A 20,635-nucleotide genomic window follows, 5' to 3' on the forward strand; every position below is an offset into this window, starting at 1 on the left:
AGAGGTAGCAGGTGGGGAGGAAGAACAATTACAAGAACCTGCAACTGTTGATCAGATTCAAATATCATTCTTGTTTTGGAGTAATGATGGCTTTTGCCAGACGTCTCTATTCAGGGGATCAGATTAATGGTCCTTCCTGGCCTTAAAAACCTGTGAGTCAATCACAGCTGAGACAGTGGTGCAGCTTTGGCAGATGTTAAGGTCTGAAAGCTCCAAATACTTGTGTGAAATTTAGCTTTATATTCCCCAGCCTGCAGATCAACTCTTTCAGAATAGGGAGATGGATATCAAGGTTTTCCTGGCAGGCTCTGGGAGAGGTGGCATTGCTCTACAGCTGCTACAGGAGAGCTCCTAAACCAGGCAGGGTGGGGGCTCATAAACCTGCTGGCTGAGCAGGATGAGCTGTGGGACAGACCTGCTGGCATTTCTTCTTCATGTATGGTGCAGGAAAAGCAGCGCTTGTTAAATTACCTCCTGGTAATTTAAAGAATTTAAGTAAAGAATTTGATGGGTAATCTTTGGAAAGAGCTTTGAAGTTGAAAAAGCACCCACCAAAAAATCACTTCAAATCTTCACAAAAGCCTTTTTTAAATCCCATTTCCTAGACCTGTAGCATAAAGTATTTTGTTGTTGTTTTGTTGGGTTTTTTTCAAACTGGAGAAGAGCAGATGTTGCCCCAAGTTGAGGGTAGTTAAATCATCACTTGGGTGCAGCTCTGGTCAGGGGAAAAAGGTCACAAGCAGAGAGAATACTGACAAAAACCATCTGCCTCTTGCAAGGTCTGGCTACACGCTGATGCACAAAGACCATGTTCAAAGGAAAAAAAAGGCAGCTTTAAATCCAAAAAAAGGCTCTAGAGAGGCATATTTATCATAGCAACTTTCTGGAATATACATAAAATAATCCTCTTCTGCACCCAGCTATTCCTTGCAGAGGTGCCGTGTGGGACGCTTTTGAAATGCCCTCTCAGCTATTCTACAGATAGAGAACAAAGAGATTTACAAATCTTTGTCATTGGTGATGACACAGAGGAACTTCATGAACAGTTCTGAGTCAACCTGTGGCAAATTTCTTTACAAAATGAAACACTCATCCCCCCAAAATCCTTCAATCAAGAAACAAAAGAGTTCTTTCTTCTTACTGATTTGAAAAATTGTTTCCATGTAGTCTTGAAATATCATTTTAGGAAAAAAAAAAAATAAAACATTCCACTTTGAAAATGTCAAACAAGTTTTTTTAATTGTGGTTTAGTTGCTAGCCTCAAGTCCTGTTAAAAAGTATTAGCAATGAGCTGTTCTTGGTTCTTAAGAAAACAAACTTCAACAGCTGAATATTTCATACTTTGCAAATACATAAATAACCAGAGAAAGTGTAGTATGGGAAAGAAATACTCCTTTTAATCTTAAAGGTTTACTGTGAGACACCTAATTCTACAACAAAAAGGGTATTGAGAAAAAATTATAAAGATCAAAAAGAAAAGAAACTGAAAAGTTATAGCAGCAAACATTTTGTGAATACTTCATCATGTTGGACAAGTATATTCAAATAAGATGCAAACTAAACAGGTGAAAAAAGAATTGCTTAAGGAAATGACAAAACCCAAAAAAGTGTAAACTCATCCTTGTGTGGCTTTGGGCTGAAAATAGTGCTAGCACTGAGATTCTGGAAGAGCTCTGCTCTCTCTGGATTTAAAACCTAATTTTAAGGTGGCACTCAATTTATCAAAGGATTGCATAACATTGACATTCTTGGTGGCAGGAAGCAAAGTTCCTTCCAAGAGCCCCTGTCCCATATTGCTGGGAGCAGAGAGATATCCTCAAACCCATTATCACAGTGCAGAGATGATGGGAGCAGAGCAGAGGGGACAGCCACACCAAAACAACTTTTAGGAGAGTCAGAGCCAGAGCTCACAACTCAGATTCCCACTCCAGCCATGGGAGTTAGTCTTGGCCACCACAGTTTGAAAAGCCCTAAAGGAAAATGCTCAGACAGGTTCAACAGAATCATGTATTTCAAAAGTTATTTGTTTGATTTCATTTATAACAGATTCAGCTCCAGTTATGTGATTTGCTGGCATTTAGAGCATATTAGAGCAACTATTTAAAATGTGGCATAAAAAAACCCTGCTGGTGAGGCAGAAAATTAATATTACTCTAATAAAGCAAAAATCTGCTTACCTATCAGTGCCCTGTAAAGCTCTTTAGACTAACAAGACCATATTCTACCAAATGCAAGATACATTTAAAAATAAAAATAAATTAGCATTTCAGGAAAAGTATTATTAAACATGAAGAAATACCATTCTTGCCCAAGACAAACTGCCCAGTTCTGTTCAATATATAGTACAAAAAAATAAGGTTTCTTTTCCAGCTCTGATCTTTTTTAGTTAGAAAAACACAGGTGGGTCCCACTGAGGCTTGCATGATTGTAGTTTAAGAAGTTAGCTCACATTTGAAATGTCCTTTCTGTCACGAAATATTTTGCAAAATTTATTCTTAATATTCCCTTTGTTAAGTCTATTCTGTTATGCTTTGGGAAACTTCACAGTTCTCTTTTGCCTGTACAATATTTATGGTCTTAATCTAACCCTCTCACTTACACAGATGTTATCAGAGTTCCCTTAAGCCCTAGATTAGCAAGACCATACTTTCCTGATCATGGGGAGCATTTAAAAATGAGCATGATAACTGAGTATTTGCAACTGATGTTTTATAAAGCGTAAAATTACTTTTTGAATGTTTCACCCACATGCTTTTGTATTGCTCTTTGAGCTTCAAGGAGGAAAGACATTCTTCTTGATATGCATAATTTAAAGTGGTTTTCTATTTCACACACAACCTCAGGTATTTTTTAGGATAATAAAATATTTGAACACTAAAGCTCCCCAGATAATAAGTAAATAAATAAATAAATAAATCTGTCCCCATCTGTTCCTCTTGAAATCTAGCTGGGGAGGAATAAGTGTCACTGGTAATCATGGGTACTCCACAGATCAGCCCATTTTCCCCACACTTTTCAGCTAGAGCTAACTGGATTTTAGCCAGAATTAAAGCCTTGGGAATTTTTGCTCCAACCCATTGATATTTACAAAACCTCGTGGGTGCCACCAGGCATCATTTCATTTCCCACTTGTTTTTCCTCACTTGGCAGTGGCAGGAAATAGAGATGATGCAGTAACCCAAACCTGATGGAGGTTTTGGGGTTCTTTAGCTCTTGTTCCTCACGATGAAGTCCAGCAGGATCTCCCAGTTCCTGTATTTTGCAGCAGATAAAATAGGGCTGGGCACTAGAGTACCATCATCTGCCCTGTCTAGTGGTTTAGCAGACCACTCCTGGCATTGATTGAATTCATCAGCAGGAGCTAAATTTGATCCCCAGCACCATACAGAGAAGAGCAGGACATGCCCAGGCTCCTTGTGCCCATGTTTTTTGGGACAGTGAAGTTGCAGATGGAGTTAAAGGCAGCTGGTTGTGCAGTCTTGTTCCGATCCTGAACTGAGGCATTTTCTTTTTCCTCATAGGAAATGTTTTGCTATCTTTGTGACTTCAAGGTGCATCTCTAGGCATGGAGTAGGGCAGGCCTGAGGTCCTTTACATCCATTAATGATATTCTCTTGGTGGCAGAGAGGTGCCATTTGCATTTCATGTTTCTGACTTGCTGACCCTGACCAGTGCCTTTCTCATAGTGTTTCAGATTTAACAGGCCCTAAGCATCCTTAAATAAATCTTGCAAAATACAAGCTCATAACGACGTGACTATTTATCATGAGAGAGATGAAATCTTTTTTCTCCTTTGAAGTCTTTTCAGCATCAGCCAGCTGCAGCCCAAAATTCCATTTCTTCACAGAATTTCCTCCTCCTCCCTGCCTTTCTGTCAATAGTGCTGCAAGGGTTCACTCATCAACACCACTGACTCTGTTTATTTGGCTCTGTTACACAGAAAGGCAGGCGAAAGTGCTTATTGGAGTGGCCTGGAGCCTCTCTTTCCTGTTTTCCATACCAACTCTGATTATTTTTGGGAAACGGCAGCTCTCCAATGGGGAAGTGCAATGCTGGGCTCTCTGGCCTGATGACTCCTACTGGATCCCCTACATGACAATTGTGGCTTTCCTGGTGTATTTCATTCCTCTGATCATTATCAGGTAAGTCAGCAAGTATGTGGTGAAAGCTGTCAAGTGTGCAATCAGCTTAATGCTTTAATTTCTACTCATTCATTACAATTTCATTTCCATACCTGCTGCATAGCTGCTTTGGTTTTTATCACATAATACATGGGTTGTTGTACTTGCCCTGGGTGTTCTCTGTGTGGTATTAACAGCCAGAAACATTTTCTCTGAGAAAAGGAATGAATCTCTAAGTGTGTCCACTTATCTCCACAGCTTCAGGCTTGAAAGGTATCTTTATAAACCCAGTGTGAATATTTATCCATTATTATAAAAGATAATTTTAATAGAAGAACAGGAAACTGCACTTAACACTAATTAAACTAAAATTAACTTCAAGTGCTCTTAAGCTTCACAGTACTCAACAAGCATTCCTTCACCAGAACTGGAAAGAAATCTCCAAGCGTTGAAGTTGCCTACTACTCCTAAAATATGAACAAATGTAGTTCTTCCTGTTTTGTAACAGGAAACTTAAGCTGCAGATATTTGAGACTGATTTGCCTCAAATCACAATCTGCAGAAGCTGTATTAAGCTGAGGCAAATCAATATTGCAGACTGTGCTCAGTGATCAGCCTCCCTCTAGAGCGCTGCCGTTAGCTGCCGTTAAACAGAAGTTAACTAGCCATGAGGAGCCACCAACACAAAAGAGCAGTCAAAATCAGATGTGGAACAGGAGTGAGGCTTCCTGACTGCCTCAAAATGCTGCCAGTGGCAGTGATAGTTCTCAGAGCCCTTATTTTTCTTTAACTAGCCAGGTTACAATCATATTTCTTGGTGTCCATCTCTTCCTGTCAGCAGCAAGAACGACTTGCTGGGACTCCGTATTTCCCCCCCATAATTTGGTGACAGGCTGCTTTGACTCTGAGAGAAGAACTATTTTTGCAATGTCCCTTGGATTCATCCCTTGGTCCATCTGCTTTTCCAACAAGTGATGAGCCATGAGTCTCCCTTAGCTTCCTGCTCATTGGTACTCTGGGTGAGAGAGGGTTGGGCAGAGCCCAGCCTCTTCTACATGATGACAGGACTGACTACATAACCTGAATAAATGCCTTGAAGTTTATTATGTTTTTTTCAGAGAGATTAAAGTTCTGCAGCTTTTAATGGCAACAAGTTTATCTCTGGTAGAATCAAAACCATGTGGCGCTCGAACTCATCTAGCTGACTTTTTGATATGGATTCAAAATGGACTAGTGTTGCTCCCTAGAGAGAAAGGATGATTTTTGCACTTTGCTCATAACATGTCAGTTTGCTAAACCTTCCATTTTTTGTGCCATATTGCATAGATATAATTTAAAAACTCAAGAAAGTTCTCCTTAAAGAAAGGAAATTCAAGTTTTCCTTCCTAGGTGGGATCATTTCTCTGCATGTTTTCCTGTCTCTGAAAGCCAGCCTAGCTTTCAGTATACAAAGAAAATATTCTTAGAAATATGTAAATAAAAATGTGGGTAGATCTGCAGCCCAGCAGTAGCAGTGAAAACAATAAACATAGACTACACAGACAAAAAGCAATTTAACAGTGTAAAGAAATGGCACTAGAAAATGTTGAGGCTGGCTGTTACTGTGAAAGGGGTTCTTTTATGAGCTTTCTCAAATAGGTAGCAGCTGGGAAATTCTAGCCAGCATCTTAAGTGTTTCAGGATAAAAAAATCCCCACAGCCTGCCCAATTACCAGTCATTCCATAGGTGTGTGAAACATCTCTTTCACACTCAAACATACAGATTTGCATGGTTTCTGTTACAGACCAGCCACTCCTTTTACACGCCATCTATACTTGTTTGGCAAGAAAAGGCAAGCTACAGAGCAATAAATATTTCAGAGCTGTTGACATTATGCTCCCCTCCTCCCTGCCAAAGAAAGATATTCAAACCAGATCAGCTCCGTGACTTGCTTTACAGTAAATCCCCAGAAGCAAGAAGGTGATGAAGACATGAGGGGAAAGAGAAAGGCAGTAAAACTGGCATTTCATGAGATTGCCCTGACATCTGAGACATGAATAAAACATCCTAAAATTTTTGTGGCTTTAACCTTAAGCAACATTCACACAAGAAGTTTATGGCAGGACAGGAACTAAATCCATTGGTTTTGGAGCCACGGGCAGCGCAGTGTCCGTCACCTGCCCAGAAACATTCCTGGTTTCAGTGTTTATTAACACAAATGCTCCTGTGTCCTTGCCAGCAGAAGTCAGATTTTTGACAAGTCTAAAGTGGTGCCTGGCACTGGAAGGAAGGAAGGAAATGGAGTGATGCAGGGAAGGATTTATTTTGTACTCATTTATTTCTAGTTGTCAGGGATACTATCTTCTTCAGAACAGAGAGGATTGTCTAAAACCACAGAAAAAGAGGATTAGCATCAGGGCAAGGTCAACCCAGAGACATTATGAAAAAATGCCATACAATTTAGAAGGAAATGGCTGTTTTTCAGAACACTTTTTTAAGTCTTAAGCATAAAAGTGAAGGTTGCAACTTCCCAGCTGATGCATCTGTAAAACATCTGGCAACATAGCCTGAAGGCGTGACATCTATTTCTTTAAAAATCATGGGCAGTCCAGGAGTTTAAAGCTAATCCACCTGATGTGGCTGCAGCATACAAATACTCTGGTAAGCAGTTTGTGGCTCAAGAACAGCAGGAATGGCTGTTAACATCTCCAGGGACTCTGTTTCTCTGTAAAAGTTTTGTTCCACCCAATACTTTCAGATGCACAGGCAGTTTGGTGATGAATGAGGTGGTGTTTCACAAGGGTGAGAGAGATCACGTACGCTCCAGTTGCACGTTCCTCCATCAAGAGATTATTTATAAAATGAAAGGTGTTATTTAAGAAATGCAGGAAGGCATTTTGTGATTTTTTTTTTATTTTTTTTTTTAATTTAATGACCTTTAGCCAAAGATGTTATTTAAAAAAGGCCAAAACATAGAACTGGAGAGAAGATCCATAAATGTGTATCTGAAAAGTCAAGGATCAGTAGAAGAAGCCATGAATACAGATAAGCCAGAAGGCAAGGCATACACCACACTTACTGAGGAAGCCAGGCAGGATGCACACAGGGAAAAAAAATAGAATCTTTTCTGCAAGAATTCATATTGTTTGCACAGCTACTTTATTTTCTCTGCTGAAGCACTCTGATTTAGCTGCATGGCAGGTGTCTGATGCAATGTGGGACACTGGCTGGCAGAGTTAATTCTTAATTAGTTCTGCTGCCTGAATCTGCTGAAAACCTAACCTCTAGAGCAAAGTAGTTCACTGATGACAGCACTTTTTCTGGTGCTGTTCATCTGAAGTGCATACAAAGGATAAAATCTTACTTTTCAGGTGCAGGACTTAATTCCACACTAGATATGCTGCTTTAGCTGAGCTGTTTTCACTTGTTACAGTCCAGACACCATCAGCTTTTAAGCTTCTCTCATCCAGCCCTCAGCTCTCTCTCAGTAGAGCTGATTTCACGTGTTCCTGACAGCCTTCAACTAACTCACAGGACTTGTGTTATTCATAACACTGCAGCCCATGGAATGAATTATTTAGCTGATAACCTTATGCTCACCATGGAAAACCCTTCCACTGACAAGCTCAACCCCCAGATGTGGTGTGAGCAAACTCTACAGATACCAAGCCAAAACATGAACCAGAGGAACAGAGGATTCTCTCCCCCTCATCCCCTGCTTTTTAAAAAAATATGTATATTAAAAAGTAATTTATGAAGAAAACTGCAACAGCCTGAAAGATTTTAATACTTCTGAGGTCTATTCCCACCACTTCTCCACAGCTAGAGAATCAGCAATCAGTTATCAAAGAGCTTGTGGTTTTTCAGCAAGTTTTTTTATCTGATTATAATACCAATGAACAAGACCTGAATAATGAAAAGAAAATAAAAAGCTATGACTGGTATTTTCAACCCAAATGTGTGGATATCTTTGAGAGCTGAAAAAAGTGGAGAATGTTTATTCTTTTCATATTAAAGCTTCCCTTGTCCCCACTGTCTTGGTGCTGTACAGGAAGAGCCACAGATCCTGAGTCAGGTATTTCTGTACAGAGCTTAAAAATTCGGCCTGCTCCCTCTTATTCGTATTATTCTACCTCTTCCTCTGCAGTTGATATTATCAACCTCAAAAACCCCAGAAAATTTTAAAAAAAGTAATTAATTAGGGGACCAGCAGTAATTAGTTCTCTCCTCTTCTGGGACAAGTGTCATAAGCTACAACCAAAGCCTTTTCTCCTGTTCTGAAATACAGCAAGCAAAGCTCAAATGGTATCTGTGAAAGCTGAAAACCTCTGGGGCTGAACAGAGGTTAAATATGGGTCAAATCAAGATTACACCAAGCTCTCCTGCAAATATTTGCACCTGGCCCCCTCAGAAGCTGTGGTGGGGAGACAGAAGAGCTACTGTGTTTCTATTCTGCATTGCTACTCTGTGCCAAAGCATAATTATGTTCTGGCACTTGAGTATCCAGAAATTTAGAGGCTTTTTATGTTATTCACGTTATTCATGATTGCTAAATATATTTTTATATCTTTATATTATAAATATAATACATAGACATTTACCTAATATAATTGCAAACTCATGTTTTTTTTAAAAAATTGCTAAAGCTCCTCTTGAAGCACAGTGGAAAAAGATATCCATCTGCTGTTTAAAATCTAAACTCCAAAGAGAACATTTGCTTTCGAGCAGCTGAAAAATAATTAGAAGAGGAAAAAAATCAGAATCAGCTAAAATTGAAAATATGGAATTAAACCCAAAGCATTGCAATTAAATAAAAAATAGATTAAATAAAAGGTATTTCTCTGAATGAAATCAAATAAAGGACTGGAAATGCCATTAATAAAAATACCAAAGGTCATTTTTCAAACTTGATTCAGTGAGGCCATTCTTTTTTTTGCCTGTAATTTCCATTTCTAAATAAAAACCCTAGATCTTGTGCATACATTCTAATATCTGCCCAGCTCTTCACTTACCCATTACATGTGCTTGCAATGGTTTGTTCAGATGAGGTTACTTTTCTCTTTAGACAAACAGTGCTGTAAATTAGCTGCCATAAAACAAAGCATCGCTTTGCACAAATAAAGAACAATAGGCTATACTGGATGATAAATAAAAGTAATTAACAGGGAGCTTAAGTGCACTTTTGCCGTGGTGAGGGCTCATTTTACTAGAAAATACTGAGGCTGCATGGGACACTGTGAGTTATTTACGATAAAAAAATCTGCATCTAAAGAGAGGGAAGATCAATAACACTTATGATGGTTAGTATCAGTACATTGTTTTACCAGAGGATATTTATTGAAATAAATAAATAAATAGATAAAATAGTGGTCTGTGAATTAAAAATACAGATGGAGTGCAATTATTTGCAGTTGCATTTGTATGACTAACCATAAGTTATGTATTTGCATGGATAAAAAATGCTGTAATTACCAATGAGGCTTCTTAAACAACACCATTAACTAATATCAGGCTATGATGAACATGCCTCTTAATCCTTTATAATTTGGATCAAGCTAAATTGGTTTTGGAGATAGAAAGAATTTCATTTCTGAGATACATCCACAATGTGAGCCATATTTTTGTATTTTCCTTCCACCTCTTGAGACAGGATAGAAAAATCATCATCTATTCAGATCAAAAGCATGTCCTTTCTGTCCTGGGGTCTTCAAAGCCTGAGCAGCTACTTTTCAGAATGGCTTGGACGAATTTTCCATCCAGGTTTGGCTTTTGCACCTTAGTACCCTTTCATTAGTCTCTCAGCCCCAACCTGAGCTGGAGGACTGGTGTGCTGAGCACTTACAGACACAAAGAAGCTGACAACGCCCAGACCTCAAGAGCTGCACATCACATCTCCCGGTGCTTTCAGTGGAGACAAGGGCAAGCAGTGTGCAGATGTGTTACATGGGTTGGAAAAAGAGCTTTGTGGCAAGGTGTTCCACATGCTTTTATATCTTGGCAGTGAAGGCTGAGCAGTTCAGCGCCCAGAGAAAGGGAACAGAGATTAGGATATGGTTGGAATGGTGCAGACTATTTCCAAACACTCCTCTGAATACTGGTTTGTCATCTGTTCCCTGCTACTCTTTGCTCATCTGCCACTTCATTTTTCAAGTGAGAATTTCTTTGAGATTTGACCAACCCCTGCATCCTCCTCCAGCTGCCTTTTGCAGGAAAGAGGAGCTACAAATATATTCTGAAAAAAGCTGCTTTTCCCTCCTAAGGAAAATACTTCTCTTCCATAAGAACCCTCTTTTTACTTCTGTGGCTTTGAAACAAACATGTAGTTGCCTGTTATGATCCTGTACTTTAGGTAACACGTTTCTGGAAAGTCCAGCTTCTCAGCTCCATGCCAGCATTGCTGGGGAAAAAGAAAACAACAAAAAACAAAACAAAACAAAAAAAACCCTAAAACTGTTTAAGCACTACTATGAACTGGAGTCCCAGAAAGATCAAATTGTAAATGAATAACTGTGACTGGCACAAGAGGTGCTCAGAAGTTTACCTGACACCCTCCCTGAGCAGCTCTGCACCACCTCTGGTCCGTTCCTGATAAGGAAGACTCCAGTGGCTTCAGCTACAGAGAAAAGAAAGATGAAGAGAGGCAAAATCACCCACACAGATCCACTATGTTGGCAGCATATATAGCTTTATAAGCTGCTGGCTAAAAACAAGAATTCAACTTTCCTCTGTAGTTCTAAAAATTAAGGATTCAAATGAATCAGTGTGTAATCTATGAATGCTGATGAATGTAATCTATGTATATATGAATGTAATCTATGGATATATGAAATGCCGATGAAAAGACAGATGCTCTAACTGTATCTGGCAAAAGACATGCCCCTATCAGACTCTGCAGCCAAGAGGGCAGGAATTCTGGGGTCAAAGGGAAAGCAAGTGAAAAGCCTAGCTTCATAATTCAATCCTTATGGCATTTGGCTGAAAGTAGGAAGTCTGAATATTTTGACTACTGAGTTAGACTACTTTGTCCTGACAAAAGGTTAAGAAACTCTAAATGTGTCCTGCTGGACAAAGGAAAATCTGTGTCAGAGAGGACATTGTCTCAACTGCAATTAAAGAGGTCAGGCTAGAGACAGCAGGCTAGGAAGAAAATAGAAACAGGACTTTTAAGAGTGATCCAGTAAAATTTTTGAGATGATAACAATTATCATTATAACACATTCTGATTCATTGGAACAATCAAAGGAGAAAAGATATGTGAATTTTCCACCATTGTCTGTAAAAAGTACAAAGAAACTCTCAAGTGTATGAGCTGTTAAATAAACAGGCTCTTGAAAAGCCAGGAGATAAAAGGAAAATGTTCAAATCAGCTGGGAGCCAAGATGGACTTTTGAAGGGATTAAGGAGAGCAAGTTGTAGTCCATTGCAGATGTGAGCAAACCCCTCGCTGGGCAAGGATGTTAATTCTCCTCTGCACAGCCCAGACTGCACCTTGAATTTACAGCTCTCACCTACTGAGTCTGGAAACCAGATGGCTCAACCTTCCACAGAATGGAAATCTCCAAACCTTCATAGTTTTTTGAGCACAAATGCTGCCTTTGTGAGCATGTCTAGCAGTTTAGGGTGCTGTAGGAAAGACTTGTATATGAGTCTGAAAGGACTAATAAGAATAATGCCTCTTCTGATAACCAAAATAAACCACAGTAAGACACATTTTTGCCTTTACAAAATGCTGAAATTATGTCTTTCCTTGCACCTTTTTCATGTAAGGACCACTAAGGTATATGGCAATTAATATCCTCAAGCAGGATGTGGGTTTAAAGAGCTCTTCATCTTGAAGGAATTATTTTTATCTATTCTATATTAAATCAATAGAAGTCCAGATTGGCTATTGCAAAGGGCAAATACCTAACTATCCAAGGTCCTTGTGTACTAGGCCACTTTTCATCTTTCCTATTGAAAGTACATAAACATCTCTAAACATGCAAATTGTGGTGAATCTGGTTTTGGATCATCTAGCTCTTCCAATTTATTTCACACTTCAGTCCTCCTTGATTTCCACCACAGCACCTTGAGACCCAAAACTGAGCACTGATGTATTTATTTGCATTTCTTATGGATCTTGCCCTTAATAAATTCCCCAGGGTGAAATTCTATTTATCAGCTTCACACCCAAAAAGTAACAGCAAAATCAAAGTGTACATACAGGAAAACCAGGTCCCTCCCTTGCTTCCCTCATCAGGGCTAGTGTTCCAGGGCTGATACTCAGATGGATTTGGCATTGGCAGACTCAAAATCACCAATGAGCTCTTGCTTGAAAGATTTTTGGCCAAATCACTGCATTTCTCTGAGCCTCAGATTTGACATCTACAAAGCCAGGACAACCATAAGGACTTCCATAGTGAAAAGTCTTCAGATCTCCTTCTGAAAAATACTGTGGGAGAGTATTACTATTATTACTATTATTACAATAATAATAACAATAATAATAATAATAATAATAATTGTTATTATTACTGTCATTTACTATTATTATTCCTATGCAGTCCCTCCATGTCTGTGAACTCCTTACACATAGATAAGTGTATTCTTAGAGCACAAATGACTGGGATGTCTGTTAAATTTATTGTGCCTAATACGAGCAACTCTTCTCCCTCTGCAGTGTCATATACTCAATTGTGATTCGAACCATCTGGATGAAGAGCAAAGCTCAGGCTGCCATCATATCTAGCTGTCCTGGTGAGTCTCAGCATACCTGTGACTCCAGCTTTGGGATTCAATCCCAGCTGATCCTCACAAATCTGGGAGTGCTTGGTCAGGCAGTGTCACGTTGGATGCCCGTTGCTGCAGGGGGAATGGGGTTTCTGTACTTGTTCATTCAAAACTCATTTCTACATTATTTACCTTCTTTTCTTTGACACTAAATTCTCTCTAGAAAAATAAGAGGAAACATCTGTGAGAAGATGAATAAGAAGTAAAGACTGATTATTCTAGAATTTAGAATTCCTATTTCTAGAACTTTGTCCATTTCCAGAATAGATTTTTTTCTAGCATATACTTGGCAATGCATTTTCTGTGTCTTCATATGTCCTTGCAAGTCTGGATTTTGCTCAAGATCAGAAATTCCTGGCCACACAAAGCTATAAAATGATCTGAGTATTCCATCCCAAGAATACAAATGTCTCAGTGCTTCGGGAAGATCTGCTCTGCTTACCTTTTCCCTTTTTATTTTGGGTGGCTCAGGTTTTGATTGTCCAACTTGAGCAGACTTCCAAGTGTCCAAATTTCAGGAACTACTGAGGGAGGGCCTGACTGACACCAGGGAAAGATGGGATTGTGTATTCCTGTCCTGCCTGTCAAAGTACACACAGACACGTCCCCAGTCCTATTCTTTCACTAGCTGAACTGTTCTTTTCCCAGGTGGCAAAGCCTCCAGTGGCTACACCAGTCGTGGGTTCATATCCAGGGCGAAGGTGAAGGCAATCAAGTACAGCATTGTAATTATCCTTGGTAAGTGAGAAACCCCACTGCTGGTAGCTAGGGAGGGTGCTGACATTAGGAAGCTGCTTTTCCTTGGCAACCTCTATCATCAACAGACAAAGTAGATGGCTTGGAGAAGGAGCTTGACTCCAGACACCTCACTTGCCTTCTGCTCTTGTCCTTTTCCTCTCTTCTGGCTGATATGTTTCCATTTTATGTATCTGACATAAGCCTTAAATTAAATTAGATGCACAGCCACTCGTGTGCATAAAGAAAGTAAAGAGACAATGTCTAAAGGGAACAGAGGAAGAGGCATTCTTTTTCCTATCCTCACTGCCAAAAGATTTGGCAGCTGAGTTGTCTTTTAGGCTTAGAGACACTGTATGGCATGTGAGCTGCTGGGGTGGTGCAAGGGAGAGAAGAAGAGGTGAGATGTGCAGCTATTGTATTTGATGTCACAAGTGTGTTGCCTGCCAAGATGGAAAGAATGAGGTGTCTTTTCCCAACTGGGCAGCAGATGACTTGGTGCAGGTGTTCTCTATCTCCCAGGGAAATGGTGTTATTCTGATGCAATTAGGAGGCTGATATTCTATCTCAATAAATAAAGGCAGCATCACACAGAGCTTGTGATTAGCTGCCAGACACACGCAGGAAAGGAACCAAAGCTGTTTACTCCCAAGGGCTGACCGTCGTCCCTTGCCACTGAAAAAAAGAGATTGCTTCTCTTTCCAGCACTGTGCAAAATTCAGATTGGAGAATATTGTGATAACAGCCACTTGAGTAGCTTAGCTCACTATTTAGTGGCAGCATCTGCAGACATGAGAGAGGCCAGTGTGATTCATACTTTTCATAAGCCCAAGAACATCTCTGTGCCTGAACTTTTCTGCGTTGCAATCAGAGAAAGCTTTTGTCAGACACAACTACTACTGCAGGGCCATCAGATGTTGAGAGCTCACATGGATGCTCAAGTATTCCAGCAGAACTTGGTAATAATAGGTACCCAGCATCTCTTCATGTGCAAACAGATTGACATCTAACATACATGGATTTTTTAAAACCACTTAAAGTTCTGCATAGTAAGTGTGATGATCCACACTCTGACACTGTCTATTGCTATTTTGCATATATCTGTGCATGGACACCCCCTGTTTGGTTGTTCTAGAAAACAGGAGGGGAGCTTACCTCTTCCTTGCCCTTTTAGTGAGTGCTCAGCTAACTGCCAGCAAAGAAATTCTGATTAATGTGACAAGAAAACAGGCACGGGGTTACTCTGCTGTCTCATCTGGGTCAGGATGTGATCATGTGTCTGATTTCACAATTACCTGTATGTTTGCAACCCAGGTACTTAGAGCTTAGTTAAGTGAACTGCCTGTCCCAGCACTTCTATGCACATTCTGAATCAAAAGCCGTTGTGAGAAGAGATGACACAGAAATTTGTGAGGGACAGATTAATTCCCTATGCCCACAAATAAAGCTAGATCTATGGCTAACCCTTTTTCCCTACCACCTCTGAACAAAAGCTGAGGCTATGAGCAGTACAGCCCTCTCTTCCCTTCCTCAATTCATCTCTCAAATACAGGAAATTAGGAGAAGCTCCCTCCACACTCCATGTACACAGCACCTCCAGCCAGCATGCCAAATGACATGTTGGCTTACCATAATGCAGTGTGAAAGAGTGTCATTCCTTGCTCCTGGGTGTCTGAAAACCTTATTTTACTAGGTGGCTGTGACAGGCAGCGCTGTCACGGAGCAGCACTTTGGCTGTGTGTACATTTAGATTGGCTGCTCACTCCAGGGACCATTAAAAGAGCACTTCACTATAACTGATGATGCTTTAACTGGCTACCTATTTACCCTTTATGCGTTGTGTAGTGTTCAGAAGTGTCTCAATATGTCTACAGGGAGCACTCTAAACACTTAGAGAAACACACATAATATATTTTATAGGCATTAAAATAAAAATAAAGACAAATAAAAGCACAATCTAATAACTATTCTCTTAAATAAGATCCTGAATGGGGAGAGGAGTTTGTTGTTTTTTTTCATGAACAGATATTGTCTGTTATGAGAGTCGCTCCATGAGTGTGTAATTGCCTCCCTAAATTGTTAAACTATCCAATGTCCAGCTCTTCCTTTCTCTGTCTCTTCTGCAGCATTTATTCTCTGTTGGAGCCCTTACTTTCTTTTTGATATCCTGGACAACTTCAACATACTCCCTGAGACCAAAGAGCGCTTCTACGCATCTGTGATTATTCAGAACCTGCCAGCCTTGAACAGTGCCGTCAACCCCCTCATCTACTGCTTCTTCAGCAACAGCCTCTGCCCCCCTTCTGAGTATTGCTCCTTTACTGTCACTCTGACTACCCAGGAGGGGAGGGAACACATAAACACAGTCCCCCAAACTGATTGACTATTTTTGACTCCTTTAATTCTGACCATTCTTTATTTTTTTTGTAGGGAAAGAAGATCTCAAAGGCTGGGGGGGACTTTCCGCGAAAGGAGTGACGGAGGGCAGGAGATGCAGGTCCTGTCGAAAACAAAATGCATCTAGCACAGACAGTGTTCTGCAAAGCCACACTGGCACCTGTGCAGAGGAAAACAGAGGTCCCCCACAGCTCCCGTGCACTATGAAGCAGATGGACACTGGCTGGCAAGAGCCCTCACCTTGTGCTCTTGTGCACCTCATGGCACGTATATTTTGGGTGGGTACTGCAGGTTCATGGATTGCACACTGCCAGTGGCAAGCTCAGTATGAGGGGTTTGCATGCCCCTGTTGTGAGGCTTCATCTTGACCCTCTGTTTACAGCAAGCTGCAATCTATGTGCTTCAAACAGAAAAAATAATTGTAAATGCTGTCTAGTCAGAGTCTTCTCTATTTTTCAGGAGTCACTAAAAGCCATCTACTGCACCATCTGGCTCTTAGAACTGATAGAGTGTTTACAAGCAATTACAGAGCAAGGACCCCAGTTAAAATGAAAACATGGGCACTTTTCCAATGAGAAAACACCATTGTCACACTATGTAACTATACAGAACCACTTAACAAAGTCATAGCCAGAGAAGAGGGGAACGAAGAGCTGGGATACTGCCTGCCACATCACCTGGCCCAGCTTCCTCCCCTTCCAGAGTGATATTTCCCTGCTGTCCTACCTTGGTACATCAGTGGCACCCCAGGGTCCCAGCAGGACTTACACATGACACATCTGACAGATATTTATTTCTGGGCTACTAGCAAATGGTTCACCAGTCATCCCCCCCAGACCCCATAGCGTGTCCCGTGTGCAGACCCTTTCACACTTCTGTGGCAAAGGCCCTGAGCTGCCTTTTCAGGATTCTAAGGGGAGCTGCCATGCAGGGCACTTAGCCAGTGCAGATTTATCTCACCACCCACAGGACAGCATTTCCCTATCCCATAACCCCTGGAAAGCATCCCTGTCACTTAAATCATGCAGGGAACCACATACATCTTTGAACAAACTCAGAGCTGGAAAAAGACCCAAACAAAACCACAAAGCTCAAATTACATTTAGAAAAAATAATCTGTTGAAGATCCAGTCTTGTGAACTCATTGTAGGTTTCACAGAGGAACAATGGTCAGGCCAAATTTTGCTTCTGAGTGCCCAAGCACCTGGGCATCCCTTTCCCCAGCCCTCTGGGCATCTTCCCACCACATTGTTCTCAAATGTAAGGAAACATCTCTCATGCAGGTGGAGGGTGATATTAACTTCAATGTTCATTTTACTACAAGGCAGCTTGAAGTGTTTGTATTAAAAATGTACTATAATCAGCTGTATGGAAACTGAGTTTGTTTCCTCTCAGTGAAAAAATTATTCTTACTTGAGCAGACTTGCTTTAAAAAGGGGTTTTTATTATTATGATCTTTTGTGATGAGTTTGTTCCCTGAAAAGCAAGAACTGAATAAAATTTATTTATAATTGCCTATATTACAAAAATACATTTTCCTAAGTAGGAGATATATAAAGTCATGGGGCTTTATGTTCTCAGGAAAATAAATAAGGTATCTCTTTTTATTACCATGAAGTTCTGTTATTTAGACTCTACGTCTAAATTTTGCTGCTGCTTAATTAAAACTATGAATCTGCAGCAGCCTTTACAGCAGTGACCTTGGATAGGCTGTATATAAGAATCAGACAATTTTTTTCTCCCCATGGGCATGTAATAACTTTCCTAAAACTGGACTGCTCTTTTTATGCTTCATAGATTGTAGGTTTTAGCTTTTTCATCTGATAAATGTACACTCGTTACCTACTTTTGAACAATTAATGGAGTTTTTAGGTTTAATACCTGGAAATCAGATAACATTTCTGAGCAGTACTTTGATTTGCAAATTTAGTATGACTCAATCCCACTAAAATTTACATAATATTCACTGGGGTCACCACATGAATTATCCCATCCATCTAAATTAAGCATATGCATGAGATAATGTAGGACTCTGGACTGAAATAAAGTAATCCTCCATTTATTTTCAAAGAAACAGCTTTTTGTTTCATTCATTATTGTACTATGTACCATTTACAAGTTCTCCTTATCATTTTTCCTCTGGACATGATTGTGATGCCTTTCCTCATATGAGAATCCTTCAGATTAAATGGCCTCACACTGGTTTTGTCTGCATCCCTTCCAAGTGCTTAAATAAAGGAATAAATAATGCATCTTATTTTCTATGCTGCTTTCTTACTGTGCAAGAGATGGCATTTTACTACCTTTTTTTATTCTCCACATCTTCTATTGTAAAGCTGAGTTTGTCCAATAGTCTGGAAAACACTTGCACAGTCTTCCTTTGTCTCTGGGGAGAGAGATTAAGGGAATTTCATCTGTCTCCAGTAGGTTTCTTATTCCTTGTCTGCAACTCACTCTATATCTGTTGACTGTTTAGTTGCTTAATGGTGCCAAAGTTGTTCTGACAGACCCCACACTTAGGAGGGGGCAGCAAGAGTCACTGTCAAGGTTGATTGCCCAGAGAGGGGGGCTGAGCACGACAAGAAGAGGGCACCCAGCTGGCTTGTCCATGACAGCCCAGGAGGAGCTCTGTTTTTCAACAGTTTTAACATTTCAAGAGGCATCTGTGAGATTCTTCTGACATTCCCAGAGTGAACAGAAATATTCATATGCATGACTGCTAGGACATAAAGCCTTGTATGATGATAAAGTCCTATTTGACTGTAGATTCCTGAGAAGCATGAAAAATCTGATACTCATTCCTCATTCCTCAGTCACGTCAAACAGCATAGGACTAGGATACTTTCTAAACTAACACTAATCCAAGAAAACATGTGTGCTTTATGTGCAAGTTTCAAATAAAATCGGAGTGAAAAAGCTATTTAATTCTCTTTTGGATTTTTTTGATGTAATTTAAAGTTCAGTTCTCTTAGACCAGATTTCTGTATCTTGTTAAAAGTGCCAAGCAGTACTTTGTCTTTCAGCTTGCTTTTGCCTCTCAAAATTTCTGTCTCCTCTTTTTGTTTTTAATTTGAAAAAACTAATGCAGGGCAGAAAAATTCAACATTGCCCATTGTGACCATTGAAGACCCAAAGCAAACCTCTACCTAGAAGCATGTTTCACTCTTCTGCACACTGCCAGCCCAGTGCTTAGAATGCAGACGTTATCAGTCCAAGAAAAGAAAAATGTAGCCACTACTTTGCTGTTTATAGGTTTGGGGTTTTTTCTGAAAGATATTTTTCATGGAAAAATAATTACAGCTTTTGAGATGACACAGGATGATTTGACTTCCACAGAGTAACAAAAAAATAAAAGATTATTCTTAGACATCTCCAGTTTTTGCAAGGCATAAGTGAATGAAGGTCCATACTCTCTCTACAAGTTACCTAAGCATTTAAATATTAATTGCTTTAGTGGGAATCATGCCATGTCTTTATAGAAGTGGACTTACAAAACATGTTTTTGGAGTATAAGGTATTGCAAACACCAGATCCCTCCTAACAGCAGTCTCCAAAGACACATAAGCAGGAGTAAAAGCAAGTCTAATACTTATTTTAGTTCAAGTCCTGACATTTGAATACCAGAAATCCTTATGTCTACTCAGATTATGTATTTTCTTGACAATACAAGATGCAGGAAATCAGGAAAATCCTCTCTCAAACCATAGGGCCCTATGAAAAACAAAAGAAAAATAACCCAACTGAACACTCCACAACACTGGCAAAGAATTTCTCAGGATACGAGCACTTTGGGGTAAGTGTGAGCCAAGACTACTGGGAATAGTCTCTTGGCTCTCTTTACAAGGAATATGCTCGCTGATAAGAGGCCTCAAGTTCAGTGTCCCTTCAGAAGTCCTAATTCTCTGTGCAGATATGTTTCAGACAAGAACACAGAAGGCATCACTCTATCTGCATCTTCGTTTTATTCCTCACAAGGACTGCATGTAGTTTTCAGAGACACTTGATGGAAAAAGAAAAACAAAAGAAAGAAATTGCAGAAGGTACACTAAAAAAAATAACTGTATACATGTATACTGTAGGCACAAGTGACTTTTGTCAAGAGAAGAATCATTCCACAAATTAAGATAAACTGGTGCAGAAGTTATTTGCGTGTACCTTCCAACACAAAGCCTTGGTGCTTACAGGAGAAGAGATTTTACTTTATTTATTAACCTCTAGGATTGTGATTAATTTGTGGAGTAAATGCAATATTTAGTGAAAACTAATATATGCTTCATTTTCTTTAGCAAACTAATTTATTTTACACAGTGTTTAATTTAGATAAGTATTATAGCTAGATGGCTCATTAGATAACCTTTTGTCATTTTCACTGGCATCTTATTCTGAGTATGCATAAAATACGGGGGTTGAGGGTGAGGCATACAAACATATGCATGAATTTACAAATAGACATGGCTGATTCCTCAGACTGAGTTGTTTACAGTGGTACATCACTAGAATCGTAGTTGTTGATTATGTCTCAAGCCAGGCAAATGAAAATGGGTTAAAATTCAGCAACTTTAATAAACTCAGTAAAAATTAACAGTCTGAGGCATCACACAGAAAGATGATTCTCAGGACCCAAATAGCAGAA

At 39.8% G+C, this 20,635-nt stretch overlaps 1 protein-coding gene across 1 annotated transcript in view; it reads left to right on the plus strand.

Annotated features, from left to right (window-relative positions):
- The window catches only part of NPSR1 (neuropeptide S receptor 1), a 58,628-nt gene extending 39,709 nt beyond the window's left edge, over positions 1 to 18,919 (plus strand). Inside the window, exons 5-9 of the mRNA XM_015652105.3 lie at positions 3,941 to 4,142; positions 12,761 to 12,837; positions 13,519 to 13,608; positions 15,732 to 15,912; positions 16,036 to 18,919. Of these exons, the coding sequence (XP_015507591.1) occupies positions 3,941 to 4,142; positions 12,761 to 12,837; positions 13,519 to 13,608; positions 15,732 to 15,912; positions 16,036 to 16,129 (644 nt within the window). The 3' untranslated portion in view covers positions 16,130 to 18,919. The remainder of the gene's footprint in view (positions 1 to 3,940; positions 4,143 to 12,760; positions 12,838 to 13,518; positions 13,609 to 15,731; positions 15,913 to 16,035) is intronic.
- The last annotated feature ends 1,716 nt before the right edge of the window (positions 18,920 to 20,635 follow it).

Source organism: Parus major, chromosome 2, assembly GCF_001522545.3.
Source record: "Parus major isolate Abel chromosome 2, Parus_major1.1, whole genome shotgun sequence".
Lineage (NCBI taxonomy): Eukaryota > Metazoa > Chordata > Aves > Passeriformes > Paridae > Parus > Parus major.